Below are 17,637 nucleotides of genomic sequence, written 5' to 3' on the forward strand. Positions count from 1 at the left end.
GGAGATGGGGAAGACAGAGGAATGAGCAGAGGACTCAGAAAGAGAAGCTGGTGAAGTAGGAGGAAAACCAAAGAAGTATGGTGATAATGGAAACCAGGTGAAGAAAGCATTTCCTGGAGAAGGTAGTGACCGACTGTGTCAAACACTGATGACAGGCCACACTGGATTTAGCAATGTGGTGATTTTGCATTGGTGACTTGACAAGCATTTACACTTGATCAACCAAAGAACTTCGCTCATGGCAGCAAGTAATTCTGAATACAACAAATTAATTGTAAGGCCCATTTTGTCTGATAATTAACAATAAATAAGCACTGTTAATGAACTATCATTCCATTACGCAGGCTGCCTGTCTTTTCACGATATCTAAAATGTTTTCCAAACTCTGACATACAGATAAATATAAAGGCTTGCAACTTAGGTGGGTGAAGCCAGGTATTGTAATACACTGATCTGACACTAAGATGGTCCTTACCTTTTTGCATTTCATGGAAGGCAAACACTGCAGGGGAATCTGCCATTAGAAAAAAAGGCAGAGAGGTTGGCTGTTCAGTCTTACTTGAGACCTCCCTTAAACCAAGATATTTCACAGCACAGTGTTCTTGCCTGGAGAGTCCCATGGACGGAGGATGGGGTTGCAACAGTCCATGGGGTTGCAAAGAGTCGGACATGACTTCACTTCACTTCACCTGAATAAACAAAAATCTTAGGTCCAAGCGATTTCCTCATTCAGAAATTTTTCTTTAATTTTGTATAGAAAATTCACAGTTCTCATTTATGTCCTTTCACAAAGAGGCTGCGTATACAATTCAACTTCCACAGTGTCACCGGCAGCAGAAGCATTCCCACTCTACGGCTGGGGCGTAATTACTTGGCCAGGATCACAAGCTGGTACGCAGGGAACCCAGGGTGACTGATCACTCACTCCCAATTTTTCACCCTGGAGTCTGACGTGCTCTCCCTAGGAAAGTACTCCTCCCCAATCATCAAAAGCCTTTTCATGGGGACTTTCCTAGTGGTTAAGACTCTGCACTGCCAACGCAGCGGGGGCACAGGTTCGGTCCCTGGGCAGGAAACTAAGATCCCACATGCTGTGGGGTGAGGCCAAAAGATTAAAAAAATAAAATCATGCTAGCAGTCAAAGCCCTAACCTTTAAGTTCCTCTTCGCTTCTCATCCAACGGGCAATCCAGGTCCTCTTCTCCCATCAGCCTGGACTGTCACTATTCTAAAGCCGATGCCCACTTTTCTCAAATCTACCCAAATCCTGTCCTTCCTGCTCCACACAAGCCACCACTGTCCCTGACTGCCTCCACTTCACAGGGATCCCCCTTTTCCCCTGTAACATTTCTCGACCATAACTGACAATCTCATGTTTGCTAATTAATAATTAAAACATGCTAAGACCTTAACAGGGAGGCCTGGCGTGCTGCGATTCACGGGGTCACAAAGAGTGGGACACAACTGAGTGGCTGAACTGAACTGAACTGAAGACCTTACTCAGAGGCAAGACACAATCCGGAAAGGTGAAGAAACAAAACAGCAACAACAAAAGTTGTGGAGTAAGAAAAAACAGCTGCCATAATTGAGAATCTTTTTCTATGAGAACTTGACCTGAGATTAGATTCTGCTGATACATTTTCATACAGTATTAACAATCTGAATCTCCTGGACTCAGAAGGCCCTACTAGCTAACATTTGTGAAGTCCTTGCCCTATGCCAAGTACTGTGTTCCAGCGCTTTACCATACAATCTAGAGACTCAGAGATTAGTAAAGTGCCCATGGCCACAGTCTGGAATGGATACAAGCCCTCAGCTTTTATCAAAAAATATATTTATTTATTATTTGGTTGCACCGGAGTTTGATTGAAGCCTGCTGAATCTTTAGTTGTGGCACGTGGGATCTATTTCCCAGGCCAGGGAGTGAACCAAGGCCCCCTGCATTGGGAGCAGGGACCCCCACTGGACCACCAGTGAAGTCCCAACAAGCCCTCACTTTAAACAGTTGGATTTTGCAGCCTCTGAGCAAGCAGCTTCACTGACTACAGTGAGACAGGAATCCTGATTGCAAGAAAGTCAAGGGAACTGAAAAAAGCAGACATGAAAACTGCAAGTGCATAGAAGCCTGGGGGTGTGCTCCGCGCAAGAACAAAGGGCCTTCCTGGTAGCTCCCGAGGTCCGCGATCCGTTTTGGCACCACACAGAGGGCTCAAGTTCCAAGTTTGAATTTACCTTTCCCGGTCCTGAGGATTACATTGTTTTTGGTAACGGCTGTTTTAGAAAGCTGGGAAGTGAGAGTCTACATTCTGGAGTAACTTCCAAAGAAAACGGTGAAAACACACGCAAAACTTTTTCATCCTCAAAAAGTTTAGGAATCGGAAAAGTCATTCTTGAAAACCTCCTTTTTAAACAAAGACGATGTCAATTTACTTCTTGTGTTTGCATAGTAGTTTCTCTCTTGCCAAAGCCTCTCACACGCACCTATTTTAATTCTTTCAGCACTCTGGAAAGGGAGTGGAATGGGGGCCGGGGATGGGGCGGAGAAAAGCATCAATACCTTACTATATAATAGAAACTGGGGCCCGATAGCGTTAAAGCGTTAAATCCCTTGCCCCCGAGGTCTAGTGGGTCAGTGGAGGAGTCAGATAGAAACTCCAAATCTCACCAACCAGCGCTGCCACGGACAGTTTCTAAATCATTCGGCTCCTCGTTTACTTCATACACCCCGGGATATCTGATGAACACACCTCCGGGTGGTATGTGGTCTCCTTCAACCCAGGCGGGCTTCCCGGAGGAAGCCGACTGTCCGGAGATTGGCGATGCCGCCAGAGGCGGCCTTCGTCGCGATGGTCGCGCGTCACGTGCCGGGGGCTGCCGGGGAGCACCCCCAGGACACCCTCACCCCCCCACCCCCGGCCCCGCGGCAGGACGGGTCACGTGAGGAACCGGGCTCCCGGGTCACGTGCCGGGGTCGGGGGGGGGGGGGTCCGGGGGCGGCGGGCGTCCGGGCCGTGCCCGCCGGGCAGGCGGGGAGCGCGCCAGGCCGTGCGGGTCGGAGCGGGCCGGAGCCGCGGAGGGGGGCTGTGGCGGTGGCGGCGGCGGCGGCGGCGGCGGGGGCGGCCCCGCGTCCGCGTCACGTGGTGCGAGGCGGGCAGCCATCTTGCTACAAACACAAACAGAGAGGAGCGGCCGCCGCGGGAGCGCCAGCGCCCCCACCCCCGCCGCCGCCGCCCCCCGGCCCGCCGCGCGTCGCCAACGCCCCGGGACCGGAGCCTCGCGCCGCCCGCCCGCCGCGGTAAGCGCCCGGCGGCCCCGCGGACCCCCAGCCCGCGGCCGGGCCTGGGCCAGGCCCGCCCCCGACGCCGAGGCGGCCGCGCCGAGCCTGCAAGAGCCAGAGCGGGAGCGGGGCCGCCGGCACGGACCCTCCCCCGTCTCCTCCCGAGGCCGCCGCCCCCGCCGTCCGGTGCGCCCGCCTCCCGAGCTTCCCTGCCGGTCCCTCCCCCCCGCGCGGCCCGGGCCCCCGCGCCGCCCCGAGGGAGGCCGGCTCCCTCCCGGGGGCGGCCGCCGGCGCCCCCCACCTGGCGCCCCCTCCCTGAAGGGCACGCCGTCCTACCGGGCCGGCCCGCCCTCCTTCCCACCCCCGCGCTCCTAACGGTCGCCCTCCGGCCCCTCGGAACCCCGGTCTGGCCCCCCCACCTCCCTCCGCCTGCATCCTCCGCCCGGGAGCCCGGGACCCCAATGCCCGGCGTTCCCCGGAGATTTCGCTCAACGTGTCTCCGGGTTCTTCTCGGCATGGGCTGGGCCCGGCGGGTCTTAAAGTGCAAACGATCCGTGACTTTGGCTAACGTGGAAGCCTCTTCTCTTAACCACAGTATCTCGACTGGGTCTGCCCCTACATTTCAGCGAGCGATTAGTGCTTGGTCATTGGGGTCTCCTTCCTCCCGCTTGCCCGGCCGAGTGCAACACCTTAGTCTGTCCTGTGGCCGGGCTGGGCCCTTCCCAGCCCATCTCTCCTGATGCAGTAGCTCCCCAGTCACGGCCCCTCACACTTTGACTGTTTTTTATTTTTTCAAGTTAACTTTAAAGAGACCCTCACCTCGCAGGTCGTACGCAGTCACTATTGGAATTCCCAGTAAGAGTGCAGGTCTGGTCCATCATACGGCCGGGCCTGGCCCAGGGAGATAGATGCTCAGCCGGTAATTGTTAGCCCAGCTCTTTCCTCCATTCACCCCCGTCTCACTCCCCTCTTGCTTCTCATCTCTGCTTTTCCAGTGATCAGCCTTCAGTCTCTTTGCTGCCCCGGGAGCTGACACTCGGTTGCAGTTTAGCCCCCGCTTCTGGCTTTGCACCTGAAACACCTTGAGTACTTACAGGCTGGTCCCCGTAGCTTCTCGCGGTGTGGGACTTTGCTCTCTGGTCCTTCATCTGTACCGTTTTCTGTGCTGTCCCAGGCCACCTACCCTCACACCAGCATCAGTCTTAGTTCCCAGGTGGCAGGTCCGGTGTGTCATCGGGCAGGGTTGAAACAGATCTGGGCTTTGTGTTGCTGTCATGGCAGGGACCGGGGACCTTGAGGGTCCCATGTGGTGGCAACACTCAAGTGAGTTCTGTTCTTTGACTCCTGGCCTGGGTTTCTCAGCTGGTGGATGCGTCAGTATTGTGTGTGATTTGATGGATTAAAGGACCTCCGGTTTGTGCTGGTTTCTACATCTGTGATTGGAGTTTGGGATAGGAAAAAAAAAAAAAAGCCCCACTTTCGAGCAGAGGAGGTGAGAAGAGGTGGCTCTGGGAAGGATTTTTTAAATGCTAATGAGAAAAATGGTTTAAAACTCACAAAGTATGCTTGTGAGTTTGGGGTGGTTCCCGCCGAGCGTGTGCCCCTTCTCCAGGCTCAGGTAGGGTGTCAGAGACTTCGGGGTCTCCTGTCAGGGCAGCTACAGCCTCCCTTCCTTGTTTTCCCTGGCTGGAGCCCAAGCCTCAGCAAGTGGGCAGAAGGGATCAAATGAGGTAAAGTGTGAAAGTGCTTTGAAAACTGTTAACTACTAGACTCCTCAGGGCATTGTCCTGACGGCTCAGAGGGCAGAGCTGGGTTAACATACCTGCCAAGAGGAACACAGGCTTGCACCTCTTTGTAAGCCTGCGAGTTCTCTTCCTACCACAAGTGGAGACTCTTTCTTTCCACCCTGAGAAAGGGCGGAGTCACCTCCAACAAGCTTGGGGCTGGGCGCTTGCTCAAATGTTGGGGAATTTGGGATTCTACTTCTGTTAATGGTGGTGCCTTCCTGTGCCAAGGCGCATTACTCTGGATTGGGGCTAATTTTAGGGGTGATGGAATGAGGAAATAATGTTCTTAACTTAGTGTGTACTGGGACCGCCTAGTCTCTGGATCTTTTCCTTCTCCTGTGAGTTCGGAACGCGGGAGAACAGGCTCCCCTCCTATTCCTCAAGCCTGTTGGTGAACACCAGGATCAGTGTCCTCTCCCTTGGACTCCGGTAGGGGGCAGCCTTTTAATGGCAATAATTCAGATGTCCTAGGGAGGGAGGGTATAGTGAGGCTTGAGAAGGCGAAGGGGTGGGAGGGATTGTGGATTGATGAGGCACACAGATGCTGAGAGGTGGGGGCTAAGCAGGACACCCTTAGATCAGATAGCCAGGGAGGGAGGCTGTCTCCAGTCCCTTGCCTGCCACCTCCCGCTCTTTCCTTCACTGGAAAGGGATCCAAATGCTGGGCTTTGAAAGTTTGTGAGAGACTTGGGACAATTTTGTTTAATCTGTTCTTTTCTGGAGGATTTCCCTCCTGGCGGGATTTCAGATTTCTCTCATGGAACAGTGTAATTAGGGGATGATTCCCTTGCTCTTCAGAGAGGGGAATGAACTGGAGTCAATTTGGTTTCCTTGTCTTCCATTCTTCCCCCTAAACAGACAGTGGGTGTGGTTATCCTCTGCCCGAGGCATACAGAAGAGTTTCTTAACTCTGCCACTATTGTTAATCTGTGTGTGTGTGTGTGTGTGTGAGCGAGCGTGTGAGAGTCGCTCAGTCGTGTCTGACTCTCTACGAACCTGTGGACTGTAGCCCGCCAGGCTCCTCTCTCCATGGGATTCTCCAGGCAAGAATACTGGAGTGGGTTGCCATTCCTTTCTCCAGGGGATCTTCCTGACCCAGGGATCGAACCAGGGTCTCCTGCATTGCAGGCAGATTCTTTACTGTCTGAGCCATCAGGGAAGCCCCTAGATATTGATAACTTGGATCCAGATGATCCCTTGTTGGGGGAAATCTGTGCCTCGTAGGATGTTTAGCAGTGTCGCTGACCTCTGCTCCTGAGATGCTGGTCGCATTTCCCAGTCTCGCCTACCAGAAATGTCCCCCAGGATGTGCCCTGGGGAGCAGCGTTGCCCCCACTTGAGAAGCAGTGGAAAAGGTGCATGCCTGTTTGGCACTAGAAACCACTGGGCGCTTGTGTGCTGCTCGCAGTCAGAAGAGGGGCCAGGCAGCCACCGGCTCCCGAGGCCCGCCCAGACGGTTTTTCTCACTGCTGCTCTGCGTCCTCTCTCACACCTCCACAGTTTCCCTGCTTCTCAGCCCGGAACCAGCCTCCGTTCCTCAGTTCGCTCCTCACAACCACAACAGAGAGGTGACTGCCCGAAGAGGAGAGCGCCTGGCGGCCAGCCGCCTTCCCACTCCCTGGACAGGCGGGAGGGTGAGTCCCCTTTTTGTCCCCACCCCGCCACGGGCTCTTCCTCCTGTCCGCCTGGGAGATGGGGCTTTTCTGGGGTGGCCTGGAAGAGGCTCAGAACAGCCTCTCCTGAGTTTGTTAGAAGTGGGGTGTTTTTCTTGAAATGGAGAAGAGTATGGGAGAGCTATCCCCATATGTCTTCTTTTTCCCCTAAACCTTTTAAAAATGATGATCAGATGTAACATACACCGTTTTAGCCATTTTTAAGGATACAGTTCTGCAGCATTAAATACATTCATGTTGTGCAGCCATCCACCTCATCCCTGGAACTTTTTCCTCTGCCCCCTTTCAGCTGAAACTGTCCCCCCTAAAAAACAACTCCCACTCCTTGCCTCCCAGCCCTGGCACTACTGTTCTTCTTTGTCCCTCTGAATTTGACTCACCTTGGCATCTCAGGTGAGAGGAATTAGCCAGTATTTGTTCATTTGTGACTGGCATGTTTTACTTAGCTAATATTTTCAAGATTCATCCATTGGATGAATTCCATAAGGCCTGTAGCATCCACAGGCTTAACTGGCCTCCACCGTTCTGGGAGGCTGAGTCAAATTGAGTGACGGGAAGAACTTTGCAACAGGCTTGTCTTCTGACGGCGTGTTTGCCGGGGTGTGCTCCATCTCCGGAAGGGGCCAGCTGAGGCTGACGTAGAGGAAAAGATGCCCGCGCCGGGGGAGACCAGCCCTACTCTGGGTGGTGTGCAGCGCTGCATCTCAGCCTAGGCTGCTGGGGTTCTGGGGTGGGTCCTGTGTCTGGGGTGGACTTTGCTTCGTCTTCTGGCCTGCAGCTGTGGTCGAGAGCCACTTCCCATGGCCCCTCAGGTGGAAACCCTTCTTCCCCCTTGCTTCCCAGAGCGGTGGAGTCTCGGAGTTGATGGGAACTGTGGAGGCACTCCGGTCCAGCCCCCGCCCCAGCCAGTGAGGAAGGCCCTTGCACACAGCTCCCTGAGGCCCTGCCCGCCTGCCCCGTGCTCGGAACCACCAGGGATGAACCACCTCCTGACAGCCCCTTCTGCTGTTCCTTAGAGGGACAGGCCACTGCCGCCGCCCCTGTGTTTCTGTCAGCCTCAGTGACTCTGACCTTATTTCTGCTTTATGGTGAGGGAACCCTCTTCCTAGCTTACAGTAACGCTGTCCCTTCTTGGCTCTTTGTGCTTATGATCAGGCTCTTTCTGATCCCAGGGAAAGGACCTTGGTGTTGATCCTTGTTTGGTGAGTGAATCCTGGGCATGCTGGCCAGACTTGCCTGCCTGCAGCCTTTGGTGTACCCCGCCCCGACCCCCCCCACCGCCTCTGGCTCGGGAATGGCCCCCCTGCTCCCTTTGTACCAGGTTTCTCCCCCAACTGAGTCTCAGGATTCTAGCTGCCAAGCACCCAGACCTGAGTCTTTTCAGGGGAGAGGTAATTTTGCTCCCACATAAATTTTTCTTTCTTTTTTTTTTTTTAAATATCTGTTTATTTGACCGCACCACGTCTTAGTTGCAGCATGTGGGATCTAGTTCCCTGACCAGGGATCGAACCCTGGGCCCCTTGCATTGGGAGTGCAGTGTCTGAGCCACTGGCCCACCAGGGAAGTAACCCCCAGATAAATTTCTAATTCTCTTAACCAGCCTTTTCTCCCTCTAGAACATTTGTGATTCCAGTGGGTTTTTTGCTGGTTTCTGTGTGTTTTATCTTTGTCCTAAACATCATGTGTGAGCTTCCCTGGTAGCTCAGATGGTTAAAAGAAAAAGTCCACCTGCAATGCAGGAGACCCGGTTTGTATCCCTAGGTCAGGGAGATCCCCTGGAGAAAGGAATGGCAACCCACTCCGGTATTCTTGCCTGGAATCCCGGACAGAATCCCATGGACAGTGGAGCCTGGTGGTCTACAGTTCATGGGGTCGCAAAGAGTTGGACACGACTGAGCAGCTGACACGAACATCACTTGTAGGCCGGCCCCCCTTTACTGAATGCCGTGGCCCTTGGGGTTCTCTGCTGCACCTCCAGCTCCTCCGTCAGGCTCTGCTGAGTCAATTCACTACCTGGGAGGCCTGCTGAGCAGAGGGCAGAGATGAGGAGGAGCCAGGGCTGTGCTCCCCTGTGCTCCCTAACCAGCAGCTTCCAGGCACCTGTGGGCCTTCCTGTTATGTGAGACAGAGGGGGCTGAAGGCAGGGAGGTCTGTCTGACCATTCACTTAAGCCACCTTATTCTTTTTGCTCCTCGTTAAGGAGCTTTCCCAGATGTGAAGGTCCCTCCCTGGGCACTGCTCTGCTCAGACCAACATCTGGTTGCCCAGGGGTCCTGGCTCACCCCAGCACAGGCTCTTTCCTGGAGAGGGCCCAGCCCCAGCCCTACCTGCTTCCCCGGGCAAGGCTGCCAGGTGAGTCTGGCCTAGAGGGAGGGCATCCCTCTGCGGAAACTGGCAGGGGCTCTAGCTGCCTATCTCCTCCCCTCCCCCAGGCCTTCCCCCAGCGTGACTCTTTGGGTAACTGATGGTGTGAGTGACACGTGGCTGGCTTCGGTGAGTCCTTAGTGAGCCCGTTACTGTGTCCACCTAGGTGACGGCCTAGTGCTCTCCCTCTCGGGCACTGGGTGTGCCATCCTCAACGCCTGGCATCCCCTGCGCCTCCACAGGTGTTTGGAGAGTGAACGCCGGCTACCCCCTCCCCTGCTCCTCCCCACCAATCTCTGGGACGCGCCCAGCTCCACAATGGCAGCAGAGACCCTCAACTTTGGGCCTGAGTGGTGAGTCAGTCGTGCTTAGCGGGGCATGGAGAAGCCCGGGAAGAAGAGGGCTGCTCACATTCCCGTCTCTCCCCTTTGCGTGTCCCTTGTCCAGGCTGAGGGCTCTTTCCAGTGGTGGCAGTGTGGCCTCCCCACCCCCGTCCCCCGCCATGCCCAAGTACAAGCTGGCCGATTATCGCTACGGGCGTGAGGAGATGCTGGCCCTCTATGTCAAGGAGAGCAAGGTAGGTGTGGGCCAGGGCGCGGGGCCCCGGCTAGTGGAGAAGGCCCAGGAGCATGCATACCTCCTGCCCGATCCACAGGTCCCTGATGAGCTGCAGGACAAGGAGTTTGCTGCCTTGCTGCAGGAGGAACCGCTGCAGCCCCTCGCACTGGAGCCACTGACTGAGGAGGAGCAGGTGGGGCCCAGCCCAGGCAGCTGGTGGCGGGGGCGGAGGCTATGTGGTTCTGGACGGGGGGTGCTCGGGTGCCTGGGTCCTCACTCCCACCCCTGGCTCCCTCCTCAGAGAAACTTCTCCCTGTCAGTGAACAGCGTGGCCGTGCTGAGGCTGATGGGGAAAGGGGCTGGGCCCCCCCTAGGTGGCGCCTCCCGTGGCAGGGGCAGCACGCGGAGCCGAGGTAGAGGGGTCATGGCGTACTCCGGGGTGGGCGGGCTTGAGGACCTGGGGGGTGATCGGCAGCTTTCCCACGCACCCCTCGCTCCTCCAGGCCGCGGCCGCGGTGACAGTTGCTTTTACCAAAGAAGCATTGAAGAAGGTGAAGGGGCCTTTGGCCGAAACCCCCGGGAGATCCAGCGTAGCCAGAGTTGGGATGACAGGTGCAGGCTGGGACAGGGTGGCAGAGAGGGCCCCACGGAGGGAGGCTTGGGTCTTTGTCATCAGAGGACTCCGGGAGACCTGCCAGATTAGCCCTGGTCAGAGAGCTCTGTCCATGCCCTCTGACCCCTGTGGCCTTGCCCTTGGGCTCCCTTCCAATCCCAGTCCCCCTCCCACCCCCCACTTCTCTCAGGGCAGAATGGACAAGGTGAGCTGAGATCCTGCAGGGAGGGAGGGACTGGTCCTCTGACCCACACCTTTCCCTCCCACAGAGGTGAGAGGCGGTTTGAGAAGTCGGCCAGGAGGGATGGAGGTATGCAGAGGGGCAAGGGTGGTGGCCGGGCCCTGCCAGTTGTTGAGAGGGGGTGGGGATTGAAACGGCTGACCCAGGTTGGGGCCGTTTCGTGGGGGAGGTGGTGGGGAGTGCTGGGCTCTTCTTTCCCCGCAAAATGTCTGATAAGAGCCTTACATGGACCATGGCCGCCGTCCACTGACTGTGTCTTCCCCTCCTGCCCTGCCCCCAAGCACGCTCCGGGTTCGATGAGGGAGGGGCTGGCCCAAGGAAGGAGCACGCCCGCTCAGATAGCGAAAACTGGCGTTCTCTCCGAGAGGAGCAAGAGGAAGAAGAAGAAGGCAGCTGGAGACTCGGGGCAGGACCCCGGCGAGATGGTGACCGCTGGCGCTCCACCAGCCCTGGTGAGATTGGGGTCAGGTGGGCATTGTGGGGGCGGGGGGGGGGGCGTGGTCCTGGTGATCAGCAGAAGGGTGGAGACTCTGGCTTGATTGGGTACCGACTCTCCTTCCCCCACTTTTCCTGCCCAGATGGCGGCCCCCGCTCTGCTGGCTGGCGGGAACATGGGGACCGGCGTCGCAAGTTTGAATTTGATTTGCGAGGGGATCGAGGCGGGTGTGGTGAAGAGGAGGGGCGGGGTGTGGGGGGCAGCTCTCACCTCCGGAGGTGCCGAGGGCCCGACGGCTTCGATGACGACAAGGACGGGCTCCCGGAGTGGTGCCTGGACGATGAGGACGAAGAAATGGGCACCTTCGATGCCTCCGGGGCCTTCTTGCCTCTCAAGGTATCTGCAGGGAGGCGAGGGAGATTTTGTTAGAGGTTGGTGGGCACCTGCCTGCCCCAAGGGGGGTCCTTTCATGGCACTGTTCTCTGCCACTCACCTCCCTGTCGTATCCCCCCCACCCCGTGCAGAAGGGCCCCAAGGAGCCCATTCCTGAGGAGCAGGAGCTCGACTTCCAGGGCCTGGAGGAAGAGGAGGAAGAACCTTCCGAAGGGCTGGACGAGGAGGGGCCCGAGGCGGGTAAGCCTGTGGGGTGGACACCTGCGGCCTCGAGCTGGGTCTGCGGAGAAAGGCCGGTGAGGACAGGGCTTGTGGAGGAGCCTGGAAACAGTAGGCCTCTGTCCTAAAGGCCGAGTGTCAGATGAAAATCAAAGCAGAATCAAAATGACCTTTGAAAATCGCTCGAGGAATCTGTGGAAGACGGTGTTAAGTCAGTGGTAGTGTGTCCGCATTCCTGGACAGCGGTGCAGATGCGCGGCCTTACTGCAGGAGCAGAAAGGAGTGTGCAGAGGAGCATCTGTGGTGTCTGCCCACCAAACCTTGGTCGTGTTGACCAGAGTTGTGTGGGTGGACTCAATACCCAGAGGCTCTTCTGGCCACAATCTGTGCTTAGTCACTTTTCAGGCCTTCCGGCTTGCTTTTGAGTTCTGGTAATTACCCTTGGTTTTCAGGTGGGAAGGAACTGACCCCACTGCCTCCTCAGGAGGAGAAGTCCAGTTCCCCGTCCCCACTGCCCACCTTGGGCCCACTCTGGGGAGCTAATGGGGAAGGCGATGACCCAGTGGAGAAAGATCTACCTGCAGCTGAAGGTAGCCTGAGGGCAGAGCCACCATCTCCCTGGAGCCTGGAGCTTGTGGGGAAAGGGCTTCCCATCCCTTTGGGAAGGAGGCTGCAGGGGAGTTGGTCGGGAGGTGGGGGGGGGGGCGCAGTTAGTACCCACTCTCCTGGAGTAAGGGTAGTAGATGGGCACTGTCTTGCCCCCTTCTCTGACTCCCTGTCCCACCTTCCCTTCTTGGCTCTTTCTAGGAGATGACATGCGGGGAATGCAGCTGAGTCCTGGGGCGGGCTCACCCCCCGGCCCACCAGATCTGGAAGATGATGAAGGCTTGAAGCACCTGCAGCAGGTGTGGGGCGGGGGGAGCAGGGATGGAGGCAGGCTTCGAAGGCTCTGGGAACCCTCCCCTGCAGGGAACAGAGAGTCTTGGTTCTGTCTGTCCTCAATCAGATTCCCACCTTCTCCCCATCTTGCCCGCCATGTTCGGACCTGATTTCCTGACCCCACCCCCTCAGCCCTAGCCCCTTCTGTGTTGGTGGAAGTGGCCAGTTGAGCCTTCCCTCTTCCCCTGGGCTCCCAGGAGGCGGAGAAGCTCGTGGCCTCCCTGCAGGACAGCTCCCTGGAGGAGGAGCAGTTCACAGCCGCCATCCAGGCCCAGGGCCTGCGCCACTCTGCAGCCGCCACTGCCCTCCCCCTCAGCCACGGTGCGGCCCGGAAGTGGTTCTACAAGGACCCGCAGGGCGAGATCCAAGGTGCACAGGGTGGGGGTGCGGGCGGGGCTCGGGGACAGCACCATCCTTGTCACGGGCTTCTCTGGCGCACCTCTCTGACGGTGGCTGCCCTCCCCTTGGCCCAGGCCCCTTCACGACCCAGGAGATGGCAGAGTGGTTCCAGGCGGGCTATTTCTCCATGGCCCTGCTGGTGAAGCGGGGCTGTGATGAGGGCTTCCAGCCACTGGGTGAGGTGATCAAGATGTGGGGTCGCGTACCCTTCGCCCCTGGTCCATCACCTCCCCCACTGCTGGTGAGTGTACCCCCTTTGGCGCGGAACAGGGACGGGAGGCAGGAGCGTGACAGAGGGCAGCGGTGGGTTCAGAGCCAGACGGGCAGAGCCCCGGGGACGCTGTGGCCTCACTCAGGGGAACCTGGACCAGGAGCGGCTGAAGAAGCAGCAGGAGCTGGCGGCGGCCGCCTTGTACCAGCAGCTGCAGCACCAGCAGTTTCTCCAGCTGGTTGGCAGGTACGGGGCGCCTAGCAGGGCTGGTCAGCAGGGTCCATGCTGACGCGGGGCTGGCCTGCCTCACACCTGCACGCTCCTCAGCAGCCGCCAGCTTCCGCAGTGCGTGCTCCGGGAAAAGGCAGCTCTGGGAGACCTGCCGCCGCCACAGCAGCAGCAGCTCACCGCATTCCTGCAGCAGCTCCAAGCTCTCAAACCCCCCAGGTGCGTGGGCTGCCGTTCCCGCCCTGTGTGCCCGGGGCCGAGCATGTGTGGCCTGTCTGTACGTGATGGCCCTCAGGTGGCATGGGGAGAGGGGCAGACGGGAGGAGGCTTCAGGGTGCTGAGCTTCAGTGCTTTCTCCCCAGGGCTGGGGACCAGAACTTGCTCCCGACAATGAACCGGTCCTTGTCGGTGCCAGACTCGGGTTCCCTCTGGGACATACATACCTCAGCTTCACCCCAGTCAGGTGTGTGGCCCACGGCTACCCGCCTCGCCTGTCCCAGGCCTGGGAGTCCCCTCTCCACCCCTGGCGGCCCCCAGTGGGTGGGGGTCGGGGGACCAGGGGCCGCAGCTCCCCTCTGCAGCTGCCTTTGCCCCCGCAGGTGGTGAGGCCAGTCTTTGGGACATACCAATTAACTCTTCGACTCAGGGTCCAATTCTAGAACAACTCCAGCTGCAACACAAAGTGAGTGGGCCCCTGGGGCCGGAGTCCTTGGGTGTCAGGGGCCAGGCTATGGCCGGGACAGCCTGGTGTCTGATCCCGACCCGCCAGTTCCAGGAGCGCAGAGAAGTGGAGCTCAGGGCGAAGCGGGAGGAGGAGGAGCGCAAGCGCCGGGAGGAGAAGCGCCGCCAGCAGCAGCAGCAGCAGGAGGAGCAGAAGCGGCGGCAGGAGGAAGAGGAGCTGTTCCGGCGCAAGCAGGTGGGGCCCTGCCCGCCGTGGGCTCGGAGTGGGGGTTGGGGGGCGGCCCTCACAGCGGCTTCTCCTCCAGGTGCGGCAGCAGGAGCTGCTGCTGAAGCTGCTGCAGCAGCAGCAGGCGGCCGCCGTCCCCGTGCCTCCTGCGCCCAGCTCCCCGCCCCCCCTGTGGGCCGGCCTGGCCAAGCAGGGCCTGTCCATGAAGACGCTGCTGGAGCTGCAGCTGGAGGGCGAGCGGCACCTGCACAAGCAGCCCCCGCCTCGGGAGCCATCGAGGGCCCAGGCCCCCAACCACCGCGTGGTGAGCAGGCTGGCGGGCACCTTCTGGTCAGCTCCCAGGGTGACCCGGGGTGGGGGGCGCACGGGTCCCTGTCGGACTGCGGAGGCGCGCTCTGCCATGAGGCCCTCACCTCGCCCTGCCTCTGCCACCTGAACGCACCTCCCCGCTCAGCACCCCTGAGCATGTGCCCTCCTGTGTGGGTCACCCTTGACTTCCTGCCATCTGCAGCAGCTCGGGGGCCTGGGCGCCGCCCCCCTGAACCAGTGGGTATCTGAGGCCGGGCCACTGTGGGCCGGGCCCGACAAGAGTGGGGGCAGCAGCGGCCTGGGACTCTGGGAAGACACCCTCAAGAGCAGCGGGAGCCTGGCCCGGAGCCTGGGCCTGAAGAATAGCCGCAGCAGCCCCTCTCTGAGGTGGGTGCCGGGCCCTGGCGGGGTGGGGCATGGGCCTCCTGAGGGGACACCCCCCGACTCACCCCGTCCCGCGCAGTGACTCGTACAGCCACCTGTCCGGCCGGCCTGTGCGCAAGAAGACAGAGGAGGAAGAGAAACTGCTGAAGCTGCTGCAGGGCATCCCCCGGCCCCAGGACGGCTTCACCCAGTGGTGTGAGCAGATGCTGCACACGCTGAGCACCACGGGCAGCCTGGACGGTGCGGGCGGCACACCCACCCCAGGAGGCCGGGCCAGGGGATCCAGACGCCGTCCCGTGGGCCCTGACCCTCCATCCTGCCCCACAGTGCCCATGGCTGTAGCGATCCTCAAGGAGGTGGAATCCCCCTATGACGTCCACGACTATATCCGTTCCTGCCTGGGGGACACGCTGGAAGCCAAAGAATTTGCCAAACAATTCCTGGAGCGGAGGGCCAAGCAGAAGGCCAGCCAGCAGCGGCAGCAGCAGGTGAGGTTTCACAGAGCCCTGGGTGGAGGCAGTGATGGCGCCCAGAGTTCCTTGACCCCCCTCTTTCCTCTCTGTTGCTTTGCAGGAGGCTTGGCTGAGCAGTGGCTCCCTGCAGACAGCCTTTCAGACCAACCACAGCACCAAGCTCGGCCCCGGGGAGGGCAGCAAGGCCAAGAGGCGGGCGCTGATGCTGCACTCGGACCCCAGCATCTTGGGTGAGTGTGGAGTGGGGAGGCGGCTCCTTCCTCAGAACCGGGCAGGAGCCTGGATGGGCGAGCTCAAACCCAGCTTCCCCTGGCTTCAGGGTACTCCCTGCACGGACCTTCTGGTGAGATCGAGAGCGTGGATGACTACTGACCAGCCCGTCCCACCAGCACCCTGGGCTGTAGGCCAGGGGTAGCGGCAGCGGCTTGGACCCCTCGGTCCCCAGTGTGCAGGCTCCTCACGGGGAGCATAGGAGGAAGCAGGGGCAGGGTCCCCAGCACTTGTTACAAACCACACGATGCACCTTAACTCACCCACCACGAGGCACTTTACAGATTGGGGGGGAAGGGTTTTTTTTGTTTGTATTTTTGGTTTTAATTTTAAATGACATTGAAGGAAACATAGGAGAGACAAAAAAAAAAATGGTTAAGAAGTAGACTCTAAGCACTCCCTTTCCCTTTGTCGGATAGTGGGAGTGATAATGGAAGATCCACAGAGGTTTTTGTTTTTTGGGTTTTTTTTTTTTTTTTTTTTTTTAGAAAAAAGAAAAACAACAAAAAAAAATGGTTAGGAGACTGAAAGTAAAAACACACTGTTACCTGGGGCACTGGGGACATGGCCCACGGACCTTCCTGCCTGGCCCCCGAGGCTGCACTTACCCTCCCCGCCCCAAGGCGGGGCCACTGGGGTAACTGGAAGCTGGGGCGCCAGCAGTTTGCACAGCGAGGCCCCCTCAGCCCCGCCGGCCGGACCCGCTGTGAACGGCCCCCTTGTGCTGTGACTGTGGCAGAGGTGTCTGGGGCCAGGGGGCCTGGCCAGAGTAGCCCCTTGGCTTTGCTGCTTTGGGGAAAGTTGCACAAATGCGTGAGGCCGCCTCGGCGTCCCAGGCGGCCATCCTGCTTCGGCCATCCTGCTTCGGCCGACGGAGTGAATGGGAGAGGGCCTGTGGTGCCAACCTCATCTGGCTGTCGTCAGGCTGGCAGAACTCCCACTCCGGCCCTGGTGAGGGGCGTCCCCGGCCGCTGCCATTCGGGGGGCCGGCCTGGGTGTGAAGCTGAGAGGCCCGGCTCCCTGCCTTGCCACATGAATGTATTCCCTGGGCCACGAGCCCCTGCTGCGCCCCCGCCTCAACCCTGAGCAAGGCTGGGGCAGAGCAGTTCCTCCAGGAGCTGGAGAGAGGCACCACTTAACGACTGTTGTTTCTCCTGTGAAGGGGGCAGAGGAGGGGCCAAGGAGGCCCTGGGAGTGGGCCGCTGGGGGCTTCGGGCTGCAGGCGGGGCTGTTAGGAGGGAGCCCCCCCCCCCCCCCCCGTAGCCACGTGTGTGGGATGTGGACCACCCAGCTCTGCCCTGACCCCTCTGTTGACCAAATGGGAGTGGAGTGAGTGACCGCTCCCTCCCTGCTCCCCTGACGTTTTTAAATGTTGGGGGGGGGGGGGGGTTTGTCCAGAACCGGAGTGTCTCTCCTGGGAGTGTCTCTCTCCTGGGTCGGGGTAGGCTGCCCTTCACCAACTTCTTATTCCCAATCACCTACCTAGGTTTGTCTCTATTCATGGGTTTTCTTTTTTAAGTTTGTTGTATCTTTTGAGTTTCTCATCTAACTTCTCCCATGGACCTCATTGCTCAGAGTGCAGTATTAGGGCAAGATTCTGCCACTGCCTCCCCTCCATGAATGTATTTATCCTTCCTGCCCTGGGGAAATGGGGAGTAAGCCCCCGTTTTCTTTCCTCATCTATCCCCAGAGAGACGACTTTTTTTTTTTTCTTTTTTTTTTTTTTTGCACCAAAGTGGCAACTGGGTCAGTGTCGGGGGATAAAGCTGGCCTCGGGGGTGGAGGGACCCCCTCCACCTGCTTCTCCCTGGTTTCAACAGTGTTAGCGTCCGTGAAAAGACAATATTGTATTCTCTCTAAAGCAATAAGGGGGTGATGGGCCAGGGGGAAACGTCTTGCTGCTGCTGGCCCCCCAGCTCCCCCTTTCCTCAAGCCAGTGTTTGGCGGCATTAGAGGT

General features: G+C 58.6%; 1 protein-coding gene across 10 annotated transcripts; it reads left to right on the top strand.

Moving 5' to 3' along the window:
* The first annotated feature begins 3,186 nt into the window (after positions 1–3,186).
* Positions 3,187–16,161, top strand: GIGYF1 (GRB10 interacting GYF protein 1). Of its 10 annotated transcripts, XM_065924919.1 has the most exons (30): positions 3,187–3,294; positions 6,564–6,697; positions 7,580–7,824; positions 7,909–7,938; positions 8,937–9,088; positions 9,169–9,229; positions 9,343–9,453; positions 9,548–9,677; positions 9,756–9,851; positions 9,960–10,071; positions 10,162–10,270; positions 10,541–10,581; positions 10,794–10,964; positions 11,091–11,344; positions 11,473–11,581; positions 12,013–12,150; positions 12,368–12,465; positions 12,697–12,868; positions 12,973–13,139; positions 13,255–13,355; positions 13,437–13,556; positions 13,700–13,800; positions 13,937–14,019; positions 14,107–14,253; positions 14,324–14,548; positions 14,756–14,940; positions 15,017–15,177; positions 15,265–15,425; positions 15,511–15,640; positions 15,730–16,161. In XM_065924919.1, the coding sequence occupies exons 7-30, from the start codon at positions 9,419–9,421 to the stop codon at positions 15,780–15,782; spliced, it is 3,099 nt and encodes a 1,032-aa protein (XP_065780991.1). In that variant the 5' UTR covers positions 3,187–3,294; positions 6,564–6,697; positions 7,580–7,824; positions 7,909–7,938; positions 8,937–9,088; positions 9,169–9,229; positions 9,343–9,418; the 3' UTR covers positions 15,783–16,161. The 10 variants fall into 10 exon arrangements, with proteins under 10 accessions (XP_065780991.1, XP_065780990.1, XP_065780989.1 ...); XM_065924918.1 differs by having other exon boundaries at positions 7,580–7,938; XM_065924917.1 differs by lacking the exon at positions 7,909–7,938.
* The last annotated feature ends 1,476 nt before the right edge of the window (positions 16,162–17,637 follow it).

Source organism: Muntiacus reevesi, chromosome 2, assembly GCF_963930625.1.
Source record: "Muntiacus reevesi chromosome 2, mMunRee1.1, whole genome shotgun sequence".
Taxonomy (NCBI): Eukaryota; Metazoa; Chordata; class Mammalia; order Artiodactyla; family Cervidae; genus Muntiacus; species Muntiacus reevesi.

Excerpts from the sequence above, each read along its gene's own strand:
- GIGYF1 (XM_065924918.1), top strand. The coding sequence starts at position 9,419 with ATGGCAGCAGAGACCCTCAACTTTGGGCCTGAGTG. Across the intron at positions 10,582-10,793 it reads GTCGGCCAGGAGGGATGGAG|CACGCTCCGGGTTCGATGAG; the intron begins GTATGCAGAGGG and ends CCTGCCCCCAAG. Across the intron at positions 12,466-12,696 it reads GCTTGAAGCACCTGCAGCAG|GAGGCGGAGAAGCTCGTGGC; the intron begins GTGTGGGGCGGG and ends CTGGGCTCCCAG.